The sequence below is a fragment of the Giraffa tippelskirchi genome, chromosome 11 (assembly GCF_054371585.1).
Source record: "Giraffa tippelskirchi isolate mGirTip1 chromosome 11, T2T-mGirTip1v1.2.pri, whole genome shotgun sequence".
Taxonomy (NCBI): domain Eukaryota; kingdom Metazoa; phylum Chordata; class Mammalia; order Artiodactyla; family Giraffidae; genus Giraffa; species Giraffa tippelskirchi.
Genome location: NC_137285.1, coordinates 63,466,531 through 63,481,803, shown reverse-complemented (window position 1 = coordinate 63,481,803; position 15,273 = coordinate 63,466,531). Strand labels below are relative to the sequence as shown.

The 15,273-nt window shown below is 43.7% G+C and overlaps 1 protein-coding gene across 5 annotated transcripts in view; it reads right to left on the bottom strand.

The window, feature by feature from the left end:
- Positions 1–906: 906 nt before the first annotated feature.
- TLR2 (toll like receptor 2) overlaps positions 907–15,273 on the bottom strand; it is a 21,710-nt gene continuing 7,343 nt past the window's right edge. The window contains exons 1-2 of one of the 5 annotated variants that reach the window (XM_081544948.1): positions 11,499–11,680; positions 907–4,240 (exon numbers count right to left, since the gene is read on the bottom strand). In XM_081544948.1, coding sequence (XP_081401074.1) covers positions 1,870–4,240; positions 11,499–11,656 — 2,529 coding nt within the window. In that variant the 5' untranslated portion in view covers positions 11,657–11,680 and the 3' untranslated portion in view covers positions 907–1,869. Of the gene's footprint in view, positions 4,241–9,909; positions 9,975–10,295; positions 10,797–11,498; positions 11,681–15,273 lie in introns of those variants that run through there. The other 4 variants (XM_081544950.1, XM_081544951.1, XM_081544952.1 and 1 more) reach the window with 4 other exon arrangements.

Genomic DNA, 15,273 nt, shown 5'->3' with positions numbered 1-15,273 from the left:
GGGTTTCCCAAGGACTAAAGCCTATTATGCACTTAATGGACTGATTTCTTTGGTATAGCTTTCTGCAAGCCACAGAAAATATACCCGAGATCCCTGCTAGTACCCATCACACAAAAATGTTCGTTTACAAACCATAATATATAAGGAGATGACTCACTTCTTGGAAAATAATAATGGCTAACACCTCCCACAGGCGCCTGTCGGCCTGTGTGAACACCCATGGTTTTCCTTTCTCACGAGCGTGGTCCTCTCACCTCCTGGGCCTGAACAGTAAGTACCCTGGGGGCATGGGCCTAGTGCTTTACTGACTCCACCGCACAATGATCTCTACACAGGACCCTCTGATAGATTCATTACTACCCCTATCTTTGTGACAAGAAGATATCTGGGGTCAGACTGAGTTACCCAAAGATACACTTGTACTAACCCAGGGCTTTCTGACTTCAGACCCCAATAAACCACACAGACCCAGTTCTGGCTAAAGATGAAGCAAGGTCACTTCCTTCACACATGGTTCCCAGCTTAACAAGTGAGTTGCATGAAATCCATAAACAGCTCCTTGCTTTTAAATGTAATGCATTCATTTAATGCCTTATTATTCTAGATTCTAAAAATTAACATATGGAAGTAGTATCTTTCTTTTACATCACTGTGTGTCAAATATTTTTGAGTCATTGTGAGGAACCTCTAGGTGGATACTTGCTTAAAAGTTTATTTAGCTCACACATACTTCTATAACATTTCAGAAAGAAAAAAAGAGAGCCCTTTTTAGAATTAGAAACGACTTTTTCAAAGAAGGAAAAAGCAACATGATTCAGGGAGCTAAGAGCAGAGTAACCAGACACTAATGAGAACTTCGCACATAACTAAAGGCTGAAGATCAGCATCAGGGATACAGGAGACTTCTTTAAAATTCTTCAAAACTGAGTATTTATTTCGTTAGTTTCATTTCCATAGAAATACATAATTTACTGCACCCTGGGTTGCATACCCTCTCTCAAGTGAGTATGGCTGGAGAAAGTTACCAAATGCTGAGAAAGACACACACAGTTCATTTTAAAATATACCCTCTAGGTATTTCAGTATCCTGTAAAGCTTAGTGGGGACACACAACAGCACTTCTTTTCCTAAGGAGAGCAATGCATGTGGCTGAAGGACTTCCCCACTTTGCCTTGTCGCTCCTGAGGGCAGTCACACGGAAGGCACAGCTGGGGGTGAACACCCTCTCCAGACAGGGATGAGTCCCCTGGCAGAAAGCTGGTGGAAAGTCACTTAAAATCTATTCATTTCTGCTGTTTCCTAATGAACTAAGCCATTTGCTACAGAAAATTCACATATCAGTCATGGACGGAGATCATGACTGACTCATAGGATAAATGAAAGCCTAGAACCATGTTTTTCCAATTTGGTAGCAGTTTTTATCAAACAGCACTCTGGACAAAATGTGAACAGTTTTAGTCATTTTAGTAAGCAGGTCCTCATTCGTACAGTGTATATATGGTTGTTGTTTGGTTGCTAAATCCTGCCTGACTCTTTGCAACCTCATGGACTGCAGCACGCCAGTCTTCCCTGTCCTACACTACTTCCTGCAGTTTGCTCAAATTCATGTCCATTGAGTCGGTGATGCCATCCAACCATCTCATCTCTGTTGTCCCCTTCTCCTCCTGCCTTCAATCTTTCCCAGCATCAGGGTCTTTTCCAGTGAGTCAGCTCTCCGCATCAGGTGGCCAAAGTACTGGAGCTTCAGCATCAGTTCTTCCAATGAATATTCATTGGACGGTTTACATATAATTGAGTCAGAATGGACTCAGTTATAACTAGTGATAGAAGGACCACCACCAGACCAAGACTGACCCTTAATGAAGGATCCTAGGACCTTACTGCAGCTCTCAAATTTAACCAAAACCCTTCCTGCTGAGTCTCATCCATGGGCCACTCCAGGTAGGTCTTGGTGTTCATGACCTTCCGCAGCTTACAGAAGCGCTGGGGAATGGCCTTCTTGTCGATGGGCTCCAGCAGAATCAGAATGGCAGCATCATTGTTCTCATCAAAGAGGCGGAAATGGGAGAAGTCCAGCTCATACTTGCACCACTCGCTCTTCACAAAGTTCTCCGAAAGCACGAAGATGGTTTTGTGGCTCTTTTCGATGGAGTCAATGATGTTGTCGATAATCCACTTGCCAGGAATGAAGTCTCGCTTATGAAGACACAGCTTAAAGGGAGGGTCGAAGTGCTCCAGCTCCCGGACCATGAGGTTCTCCACCCAGTAGGAATCCCGCTCACTGTAGGACACAAAGGCGTCATAGCAGATGTCCCTGCGGGGAGCCTTCCTGGGCTTCCTCTTGGCCTGGAGCCAGGCCCACATCATCTTCATGTACCACAGTCCGTGGAGACGGTGACACAGAACCCCTGTGAGCAGCAGCAACAGGAAGAGGGCACAGCACACGGCAGACACCACGGCTGTTCTGTGGCATTCGGAAAGGGTCAGCCGGGCGTCCCGCACCCGCTGGCCCCGCACATGGGAGGGAGAGTCACACCAGTAGTCATCTGGCCAGTCGGCCAGGACCCGGGCCAGCGCCTGCTGTCCCTGCATGAAGGACAGGAAGTCACAGGAGCAAATGAAGTTGTTGCCACCGGCCTCCAAAGTCTTCAGTTGTTGAAAAGAATCAAGTTGCTCCTTAGAGAAAGTATTTATTATATTTCTGCTAATTCTCATAACTGATAACACGGGTAAGAAGGAGGCATCTGGTAGAGTCTTCAACTTATTTCTGGAAATATAAAGTTCTTTGAGTTGCGGCAAAATCAAAGAAAATGAATCGAGATTGTTACTGCTAACATCTAAAATTTCCAGGGTCTGGGGAAGGCAGTGGGTTAAACTGTGTATCCTTGTGCTGGATAAGTTCAACTGTTTCATTTTTCCTGGCCACTGACAAGTTTCAGGCATTGAAAGAAAATTATTCTTACTGATATCAAGGTTAGTCAGGTTTTTCAGAGTAAGCAAAAGTTCTCCAGTTTTTTCTAGTGATTTCAAACGATTCTGCCTTAAAACCAAGGTTTGAAGGAAGGGCCAGGCATGCTCACAGGCCGAGTTTTTCAAAGTTTCTTCAGACATTAAGTTTTCACTGAGATCCAAATATTCTAATGATTTTAAATGTTGTGAAAGTAAACAAGGAACCAGAAAAACCTTACTGTTTTCTATTGTGACTCTTTTAACTTTGCCTGTGAGTGAATATATACTACTAAGATCTTGAAATAAGAAAAACTGTGGAATATGCAACTTCCGTATTGTTAACGTCTCCACATTACCTAGGTATCTAGTTCTCTCCAAAGCCAATGCTCTAAAGTCGCCAATTCCATCATGGGTACAGTCATCAAACTCTACTTCTGAGATCCCAGAAACATAGTTAAACAGTTTGACAACTTCAACAAAACTTTCATCGGTGAATTGCACATTTCTAAATATAAGCTTTTTAACCGATGTATTCATTTCACTGATGGATGCTTCTGAAAAATGGAAAGTGTGCAAATTAGTATCTCTCAGTTCTAAATAATCTAAGGAACTTACAATATCTACAAGAATGTCCAGGAGTAAAACAGGCTGCTTCAGATGAAGAATCAGATGGCTAATGTTCTGGATTGACTTTAAACTCTTTGGCGCATATATCTGCAGATTTCGAGCACTGATCTCAAGCTCCTCAAGAAAAGTCAGTCCAGTGAAATCCTTTTCATGAATCTCAGTGAAGCTGTTACTATTTCCTACTTTCAGGGTCCGCAGATTTGAGAGATGAGAAAAAAGAGATGTTTCCCCAAGTGTTCTGTATAAATTTCCCAGTAAGTTTAAGAATTTCAAGACATAAAGGGACCTGAACCAGGAGGATGATAAGTTAGATAAGCGATTATAGGATAAGTCCAAATATTCAAGACTCCTCAGGTGAAAAAAAGAATCTTCCTCCACTGTGTGAATTTCATTGGCCCCCAGCCTCAGAGTCTTCAGGTTCACACAGCTCTGAAGGTCTCTGTTGCCGACATGGGTGATCTCGTTGTTGGACAAGTCAAGGCTTTTCACACCTGCCGTGAGACCAGAGGGGATGGAGTTTAAAGATCTGGAATGGCCATCGCAGACACCAGTTGGGTCACAAGACAGAGAAGAAGCCTGATCAGAGGCTCCTTCCGTGGACAGGCTGATTACAGCCCAGACCCACGCTGTCCACAAAGCACGTGGCATTGTCCAGCGATTTGACCTACAAAGAAAAGAGGTGCAAATGAATGATTGTGTTTGACATCATGGCTTAATTCTAGTTCTTGAGAAATGTTCTGTACAATATAATGGGACTTCTCCGGGGTCCAGTGGTTAAGAAACCACCTGCCAATGCAGGGGACTCACCTGAACCGTAGCTCCTGAGCCCATGTGCTGCCAGTACTGAGGCCCCTGCACCTGGGATCCACGCTCCACAACAAGAGAAGCCACCTCACGCAGCAATGAAGGCCGAGCCCAGCCATAAAGGAATAAAGACATAACACACACTCGCACACACACACGAGTTCAGTTCAGTCAGTCAGTCAGTCGTGTCTGAGTCTTTGCAACCCCATGGACTGGAACACGCCAGGCTTCCCTGTCCATCACCAACCCTCGGAGTCCACCCAAACCCATGTTCATCAAGTCGGTGATGCCATCCAGCCATCTCATCCTCTGTCGTCCCCTTTTCCTCCTGCCCCCAATCCTTCCCAGCATTAGGGTCTTTTCCAATGAGTCAGCTCTTCGCATGAGGTGGCCAAAGTATTGGAGTTTCAGCTTCAACATCAGTCCTTCCAATGAACACCCAGGACTGATCTCCTTTAGGATGGACTGGTTGGATCTCCTTGCAGCACAAGGGACTCTCAAGAGTCTTCTCCAACACAACAGTTCAAAAGCATCAATTCTTCACACACACACATATACACCAAGAAATAACAAAGAGGGAAATGGAATGTATGAATAGGATAAAAAATGAATTCCCTAACACCTCCAGCAACACTAACACAGATAGACCGCCACTGAACAATGACATAAAAAGCATAGTACCACCTGGGAATATGGAGCAGGACCAATCACAGATTGGAAAATGAGTAAATGAATGATAGAGGATGAAAAAGCAAGCAGTTTAAGAAAAGGGCTAGGCTTAACCAAGTGGATTTACAACCTCCTATTTGTACACTTCAGATCTTACACTAGAACACACCTCTTGTCTGACCTGATGCCCCCAAGAGTTAGAGATCTCACAAAGCCAAACCACGGCTCTCTCTGAACAACTTTCACTAAAAGCGGCTCCAGGAAGAGTGTGCTCTTTAACCAAAAGAAGGTTCCATGCTCGTCAACTTGTTTTGCACTTATGACTAGCAGACAGGAGGGATGCTGAGAATCCAGGCAGAGCAAGGGGGTTTGTTGGGTTGAGGGACAATCAGACCATCAGAACTTTCTCCTCCTGAGGAAGCAGTGTTTGACTCAGACAGAGTGTGTGTGTGTGTGTGTGTGTGTGTGTGTGCGCGCGCGTGCGCGCGTGCGTGCGCGTGGGCACATGCACAGTTTTTCAGTCATGTCTGACTCTTTGCAACCCCAGGGACTGTAGTTCACCAGGCTCCTCTGTCCATGAAATTCTCCAGGCAAGAATACTGGAGTGGGTTGGCATTTCCTCCTCTAGGGGATCTTTCTGACCCAGGGATCGAACGCGTGTCTCCTATGTCTCCTGCATTGCAGGAGGATTCTTTACCTGCTGAATTACTGAGGAAGCTGTTTGACTCAGGACCTTTTTCAAAAGATCATTCTGGGGAAGCAATACTGCCTTTGCCAACACTCACACGTCCATCTACGGGTGAGTGTGCCTCCTCCGGGCTCTCTATTCGGATCTGATGTCTACACATCTGTCTTTGTACTGGTAACATTAAATATATGACACATCTCCATATCAGAAGAGCAAGGCCTTCCTCCTAGCTCTTCTTTAAGTGAGCCTTGGTTAGTCTTGGACCAGAATTAGCTTAGCAGTTCTAAAAACAAAATCCATTGATTTTAATTGGCAATGCCATGAATCTATAGATAATTTGGGAATTATTGACATCATTACAATATTGAAGCTCTCAATGCATGAGCATGATACGTTTCTATTTATTTTGGTCTTCTTTATTGCAATAATACCTTATGATTTTCCATATAGAGATCTTGAGCATATTTTTGTGATATTTATTCCTAGGCATTTGATACTTGTGAAGTTTTGAAAATAGTGTTACTTATATGTGGCATATACCTATAGATACAGAGAGAGAAATTCAGTTAAATTTTACATATTTACCATCCATTGAGCAACCTTGCAAAACTAATTCAGCAATTTTCACAGTTTATAAATTCCTATTTATTTGCTACGTACACAGTCATATCATCCAGGTATAATGATCATTATATTTCCTTTTTTCAATCCTTATACTTTATTCTCATTATTAGTAAATGCTGAATTTTATCAAATTCTTTTTTTCTTCCTATAACTATTGAGATAATAACATTTCCTTCTTTACTTTGCTAATAAATACTGGTGACTACATGGATAAACTTTAGTGTTAAAGCAACTTCGCATTTTTTAAATAAACCCACATTTGTCTGGATGTATTATCTTTTTTACATGTTGCTGGATTTTGTTGATAATATTTTGTTTAGAATTTCTGAATCTATATTCAGAAATAAAATTGCCCTTTAAATTTCCTTTCTCCTAATGCTGTTGTTGTTGTTAAATACATTAAATACACTAATTTAACGGTTGCAGAATGATTCAGAGTTTCTTTTTATTCTTTTGTCAGTTATGTTTTTCAAGGAATTTATCAAATTTTCTCGTAATTTGTCAAGCTTACCGACATAGTTACTTATATCCTCTTATTATTTTAATGCCCACAGGACCTCTATTCTATTCCTTTGATGAGTTATTCATGCCTGCTTTCTTTCTTGATTGTCTTGCCAGAGGTTTATCATCTTTATTAGCATTTTCAAAAAACCAACTTTTCAGTCGCCAGAGCTTCGATTTTCTACTTCATTAATTTCTATTCTTATATTACTATTTACTTCCTTCTGCTTTCTCTGGATTTATTTTAATGTTCTCATTTGAATTTCCTTAGATAGATGTTTCCTTATTAATTTTCAGCCATTCTTCACTTCTAACACGTCCATTTCAGGTCATGAATTTTCATCTAAGCACTAGTTTTGCTGTATCACCCATGTCTCTTTCCATTCTGCTCTTTCCATACTTTGGTCTCTTCAAGTTTCAGTCTAAATATTTTCCTCTGATCTATTTTCTAGTTTATATTTGTTCCTTCAACTATGTTTAATTTACTGTTAAATCCATCCACTGATTTTAAATTTTTTTATTATTACAGTTTTAATCTATATAATTTCTATTTGGTTCCTTTTCACATCTGCCATGTCATTGTCATAGTTTCAAATTCTCTGCCCAATGTTCAGCCTTGTCTTTCATCACTGTGAACACAGTATCACAGTGTGACAAGCTGTGGAGCACTCTGACAGCCTTAGAGGACAGAGGGTTAAGTGTTAGGGTCTGGGGCAGTCATGGGTTGGACAGAAAAGGCCAAATCAGAGGAAGAGAGGTCCTCACAGTGGTTCCGTCACAGCTCTGACTGACCCGGACGGCTCAGGCAGCCTCGATCTCTGAACAAGGACCGAGATCATTTCTGGAACTCTAGTGCTCACGGGTGCCTAGCACTAGGCAGCAAAGGAAATTTTCTTCAGAGGAAGACAGCATCACCCTAGGCCTCAGACGTCGTTCTACAAACAATTTTTCAGATACCATGTCCAGTATAAAACAAAAAACAACCAGGCACTAATGGAAGGAAGGTTATAAGCACAAGAAGAGCAGAAACAGCAGACGATAGACACTAACCCACAGAGGCCGTAGATCTAGCATCATCCCCGCCTCTAAAACTGACAGAGTTCAGATGAGATGACTATTCCTGTTTGGGCCCATGTCTATCCCATTGTCTTCCTGCTTGATCAGTTGTTGGAAGAAAAATCCTCTTAGTATAATTGTACTGAACCACCAAAATTTACTTGATTTTTGTCCACTTTGTAAGATAGTGTACAAATCTTAAGGAAGCTAGACCAATTTTTTTATTATACTAAGATTTAAGGTCAAATATGCGCATTTTAAAATTTTTCCTAGCTGCTTTTTCTCTTTAAAAGGTGAAATATATATGAGTAGAGATCTTGGGCTATTTCATATAAATATTATATGACACCTATTGCATGACCAGTTTTCAACAAATAATAATTATTGATGATGCTAAAACTATGGTTAACAACTTGATACTTAAGGTCAGAATTACTTGTCCCTTCTCACATTTCCTCAATACATTAAAGCAGGGGGCAGAGAACTCTTCAATGTAAGACACCAGGAAAGGGAAGGGTGATGCTCAAGTTAGATGGAGTGGAGTCACATCTAATAAAGGCTGTGGATCTGCACAAAGTATAAAAATCATGTGCTTAAAGAATTTAGAAAGTTGCCAGAGTGGTGAGGAATTATTGGTCCAAGACTGAGGATAGGATAGGAGTCTGAGGAGTGAGCCTGGCGTTAGAGACGGCCTAGCTGAGAGGAAGCTGAAGCCAGTGGCTCAGAGTGAAACCAGGACCAGACATCTGCTCCAGGGCAAGGGCTGAGATGCCGAGGTGAAGCCGGACTGGAGAGGGACAGACTCGTGGCCCAGTGGGCTCTCCATAAAGCCAGGCACAGGGAAGAGGCTACACCTTCTGAGAACAGGGCCCTCCCAAATCTCTGCCCTCTGACTCTCGGTCTCTACCTGGCTAGAAGCTAGCCTCCTACAAATCTCCCATAAGGTCTGCCACAAACACTGGTATGGATCAAATATTAAAAGATACCAGTTCAGTTCAGTCACTCAGTCGTGTCTGACGCTTTGCGACGCCATGGACTGCAGCACACCAGGCCTCCCTGTCCACCACCAACTCCCGGAGTTTACTCAAACTCATGTCCATTGAGTTGGTGATGCCATCCAACCATCTCATCCTCTGTCGTCCCCTTTTCCTCCTGCCTTCAATCTTTCCCAGCATCAGGGTCTTTTCAAATAACTAAAAATTTTTCAGAACTAAAGAAAAATGTAAGTTTACAAATTATAAATGTATATTAAATCCCAAGCAAAAAAAGAATAGAAATTTCTCATCTAGCCTCAAAACAATGGAATAATAGCCCCAAAGGGCTGAGAAAACATACCTGTTAGTCTAGACATTTATATCCATTTAAATAATCATCAAAGAGTAAAGCTAAGACATTTCCAGACATTTAAGACCTAAAAAAGAATTTTACGTATAGACTGTTGTTGAAAGAAGTACCCAGATACATATGTTCTTTAGCAACATGGAAAATAAACCTGGTAAGAATAGGCAACAAGAAGCAACAACTGGATATTTTTTAACATAAGGATACAAAAGGAAGAAGACAGCACTCAAACTCAGACATGCCTCTGCTGTATGAGGACATAGTGATGTAACTTTTAAATGATATTGTGGAGATAAAAAAAATTTTTTTTGACAAGCAATTTACTTCAAGATATTTATGAAGAGGTTACACCAAGATGTCACATATAATTAACTATGCTCAATCACCAAAATCAAAACAAGATATTTAACCAATCAAGTCAACTTCTTAAGTAACACAATGAAAAAAAATTAATTGACGGCTTAGAAACTTTCAAAACAAGTTGTCAACTTCAGGCAATCTTTGTAAAATGCGTTCACTACAAAAAGTTTAAAGATACAAATGTTTTCTCCTCAGAACAAGAAGAAACAAAATACTGGTGAATAAGTCGTTTTCAAATCGGATATCTGCCTTTTTTTTTTTGTCTCTACTTTCAAGTCAGGTCACCCTACCTCCCAGTTGCTTTTTGCCGAAGATCTGAGTTAGCACCATTGCAGGCAGTGCAGACGAGACCTTCTACAAGATTACAAGCATTTTACCCACCTGATCTGCTTACACCCGTAACAATTTCTCTCTCTTCTTCCAGATTTCGCCACCCCCCGCTCCCCAAACAGGAAAAAATATTTCCCCGCCTGGCATCCAGGTTCTAAACACAAGTTCTCATTTACAGAAGTTGAAAGGGCGTGAAGCTCACCCCGGCGCAGAGGCCAGGCTCGGGGTGCGGGGAGCGCGAGCCCTGGGCAGATCCGCGTCCCGACCCTGTCCCACTGCGGAGCCCTGGTGGGAAATCCCAGCCCTGGAAGCGGGGTCCCTGCGGTAGCAGTGAGTGCAGACGCACCTGTGCACCCTCGAAAGCTTCCACCCGAACCCCGTCACAGCCGCTCCGAGTGAAGAAGGCGGGAGCGGCCGGGGCAGACACCGCGGCCGGCGAGGGGGCGGCCCTTCGGGGACCCTTAGCGCCCCGCCCGCTCGCCTCCGGGAACGCGGCCGCCGGCGGCCCGCGGACACCGGACGCCGAGGGCTGGGCCAACCCCGGCCGCGCCCCCGTCCCTCTCCGGGCGGCCCCCGCTGCTCCCCGGGGCTGCGCGGGCGGGGCTGCGGGAGCGTCGCGGCCTCGGGGCCGAGGGCTCCACTGTTCCCGGGACGGGGGTCCTGGGTGCCGCCGACCGGGAAGCGGGAGTGCCCGGCGCCCGCGTCCGCGCTCGGCCCCCCTGGGGCCCTGCCTGCCCGGCCACCCGCCCGGTCCGGGGAGGGCTGCGGAGCGGAGATGCCCGCCGATCCTAATTCCTGCCCGACGTACCTGGGACTTGCGCAGCCGCCGCCAGGCCGCGCCTTCTGCAGCCTCCGGCCGGGAGCGGCCCCGGAAGAGCGCGCGGGACGGTGCGCGCCGCCGGCGCCCCCTCCTCGCGGGTGCGGGGCCGCCCGTTCCGCGGAGCGCGCGTGACCCCTGCGGCCCAGCGCGCCGCCGCGCTTCCCCGCGGGCTCCGGCGGGGACCGTGACCCAGGTGCTGCCCGCACAGCTGCCCGGTGCTGCCGGGGTCGGAGGAGGACGCTGGGGCCTGGGTTGCGGGGAGATGCTTCAAGCCTCCGTGTGGGATTCCCCCACCACACAGTTAGATTTCGAAACCACCGAGAAGGTGTATTACCCAACCAGTATTTTCCTGAAGCCTCGAGCACCCAAAGCCTCTTATTACCCCGAAACACTCGGTCTTTAAACTCCACCTCTCCAGTCTTCTGCACCCTTGGGTGCCCAAATTCAGGCTCACGCCTGCCCCTACGCCCTTTTCAACCCAATTTCCCGGTCAGCATATCTACACGGTCCGCTTCCACTCGCAAGTTTATGCTCTCCTGCATTAAAATTACTCATCAATCACTATCCAAACCAACGCAGCAGCATTTTGCCTGAAGAGCAGATAAGGACGACACAGAGTTCAAAAATTTCAATCCTGTGGTGGTCCCTTGGTGGTGCGCTGACTGTCCGTCCGTAGCTGCCACCTCCCATCCCTGCTCTGATGGTGAAAAGATGTGGACTCCTACTTACGTCTGCGATTTTGAACCTAAGCCCTTCCTTTGTGCGTTTCCATCCCTGTTTCTCAAAGTGGGTAATTCCCAAAACAAACGGCCTGGTTTGGCTTGCTTCTTTGCCACAGAAACTAGTGAAGCAGGTCTGTAAGGGAAACAAACTACCTTAATAGTCATAATTACATTTGACCTTCCTAAATTGAGATCAGAGGCTGAAGAAGCATTCTTGTTCCTCTTTGACACAGGAGGAAATGCCATGCAAATTATAAGTGGCAGAAATGAGGTTTGAAACCAGAATTCTACCCGAAACCAAGGTTTCTTTCTGTTACCCTATTCTACATGCCTAGTCCTCATGAAAGGCTCCAATCTCAGGCAAACTTAATCTACAGGCATGAACGTGAATTTGGGAGGGTGGAATCTGGTTTTCTGTACAGTTCACTGACTACCTATGGACTTGTCTCTGCATTCCTGACCATCCTGGCTCTCCAGTTGTCTGAGAGACTTCCCTCTTATCACTTCAAAATCCCCCCTTCTCTTCCTCATGATTCTCAAGTGGATCCTCGGGAAAACTTCTTTCCAATTTTTTTGCCCTGAAACTAAAACCTCTGTTCTTTCTCTGTGAATCTTTTCTAGAAAAGCTGCCTAGATTGACTGATGTTATTGCTTTGTAATCCCAAAGTCGATTACAATATTCTGACAAAGTTAGGTAAAAATCATGTATTTACCCACAACGTATTACCAGTGTCATCTCCTTGCAATGAAGATTTCTCCTACACTCTCTGCAAAACTCCGCACGGTCTTCTCTGGCACATCTTTATACGTGTTCAGTTCTTCATGTTTTCAAAGCGTTTTCCTATGAATCTTTTCACTTGAGTCTCCCAATAGCAGGTGAAATAAATAGTTTTGATATTATTATGTCTTTCAGTTTAAGTGATTAAAGAATTTGACTCAAGTCATATGGCTTACAGCCAAGTGGCAAAACCCAGGTTAGAGTCCAAAATACCTTAGCTTCTTTTCAGTAGGATATCAGATCTTCTCTAACTCAAAACTTATTTAACCACAAAACTTTTTTTTTTTTTTTAAAGAAAATGAATACAATATGAAAATGTATTCGCTTAAATATAACTTTCATGGTATCCATATTTTTGAGAATCTGACTGAAATTCTAAAATGAAGTTATCAAAAAACACAGTCTGTGTCTTATTCACATAAAATATTTTGTACTAGTTAAAGAAAATAATAAAAAATAACATCCATCAAAAATCTCTTAATGAAAATCTGCTGTAATCCTTGTACTAATTAATATACAGATCATTGTACACACTCATTCTTCAAAATTTTTCTACTTTGAACAGTGTCAATAACATCTGTAATTTTTGAAGAATAGTATTTAATAGTGCCTATGTAAATGAATATAATCAGAATGATTATATTCTTTGCAGCTAAAGATGGAGAAGCTCTATACCGTCAGCAAAAACAAGACCAGGAGCTGACTGTGGATTCAGACTTAAATTGAAGAAAGTAGGGAAAACCACTAGGCAATTCAGGTATGTGTGTTAGTGGTTCAGTCATGCCCAACTCTTGCAACCTGATGGATTGCAGCCCACCAGGCTCCTCTATCCATGGGATTTTCCAGGCAAGAATACTGGACTGGGTAGTCATTTCCTTCTCCAAGAGATCTTCCAGACCCAAGGATCGAACCTGGGTCTCCTGACTGCAGGCAGATTCTTTACCCACTGAGCTACCAGGGAATGACTTAAAAATCCCTTTTGAGTATACAGTGGAAGTGACAAATAGATTCAAGGGATTAGATCTAATAGACAGAGTGCCTGAAGAGCTATGGATGGAGGTTCGTGATGTTGTGCAGGAGGCAGTGATTAAAACCATCCCCAAGAAAAAGAAATGCAAAAAGGCAAAATGGTTGTCTGACAAGGCCTTACAAATAGCTGAGAAGAGAAGGGAAAGGCAAGGGAGAAAAGGAAAGATATACCCAACTGAATGCAGAGTTCCAAAGAACAGCAAGGAGAGGTAAGAAAGCCTTCCTAACTGAACAATGCAAAGAAATAGAGGAAAACAATAGAAATGGGAAAGACTAGAGATCTCTTTAAGAAAATTAGAGATACCAAGGGAACATTTCATGCAAAGATGGGCATAATAAAGGACAGAAAAGGTATGGACCTAACAGAAGCAGAAGATATTGAAAAGAGGTGGCAAGAATACACAAAAGATCTATACAAAAAAGATATTAATGACCCAGATAACCATGTGGTGTGATCACTCACCTGGAGCCAGACATCCTGGAATATGAAGTCAAGCAGGCCTTAGGAAGCATCACTACGAACAAAGCTAGTGGAGGTGATGGAATTCCAGTTGAGCTATTTCAAATCCTAAAATATGATGCTGTTAAAGTGCAGCACTCAATATGGCAGCAAATTTGGAAAAGTAAGCAGTGGCCACAGAACTGGAAGAGGCCAGTTTTCATTCCAATCTGAAAGAAAGGCAATGCCAAAGAATGCTCAAACTACTGCACAATTGCACTCATCTCACACGCTAGTAAAGTAATGCTCAAAATTCTCCATGCCAGGCTTCAACAGTACATGAACCAAGAACTTCTAGATGTTCAAGCTGGATTTAGAAAAGGCAGAGGAACCAGAGATCCAATTGCCAACATCCGCTGGATCATCGAAAAAGCAAGAGAATTCCAGAAAAACATCTGCATCATTGACTACACTAAAGTCTTTGACTGTGTGGATCACAACAAACTGTGGAAAATTCTGCAAGAGATGGGAATACCAGACCACCTGACCTGCCTCTTGAGAAATGTGTATGCAGGTCAAGAAGCATCAAGTAGAACCAGACATGGAACGACCAACCGGTTCCATAACAGGAAAGGAATATGTCAAGGCTGTGTATTGTCACCCTGCTTATTTAACTTATATGCAGAGTACATCATGTGAAATGCCAGGCTGGATGAAGCACAAGCTTAAATCAAGATTGCTGGGAGAAATATCAATAACCTCAGATATGCAGATGACACCACCCTTATGGGAGAAAGCGCAGAGGAACTAAAGAGCCTCTTGATGAAGGTGAAAGAAGAGAGTGAAAAAGCTGACTTAAAACTCCACATTCAAAAAACTAAGATCATGGCATCCAGTCCCATCACTTCATGGCAAATAGCAGGGGAAAATGTGGAAGCAGTGACAGACTTCCCTTCTTGGGCTCTGAAGTCACTGCAGATGGTGAGTGCAGCCATGAAGTTAGAAGACGTTGCATCTTGGCAGGAAAGCTATGACAAACCTAGAAAAACCTAAAAAGCAAAGACATCACTTTGCTGACAAAGGTCCGTATAGTCAAAGCTATGGTCTTTCTAGTAGTCATGTACCGATTGAGAGTTTGACCATAAAGAAGGCAGAGTACCAAAGAATTGATGCTTTCAAACTGTGGTGCTGGAGAAGACTCTTGAGAGTCCCTTGGACTGCAAGGAGATCAAGCCAGTCAATCCTAAAGGAAATCAACCTTGAACACTCATTGGAAGGACTGATGCTGAAGCAGAAGCTCCAATACTTTGGCCACCTGATATGAGGAGCAAACTCATTAGAAAAGATCTTGAAGCTGGGAAAGATTGAAGACAAAGGAAAAGAGGGCAGCAGAGAATAGATGGTTGGATGACATCACTGAGTCAATGGACATGAACTTGGGCAAACTCCAGGAGATGGTGAGGGATAGGGAGGCCTGACATGTTGCAGTCTATGGGGTCGCAAAGACAAAGAGTCAGACACAACTTGGTGACTGAA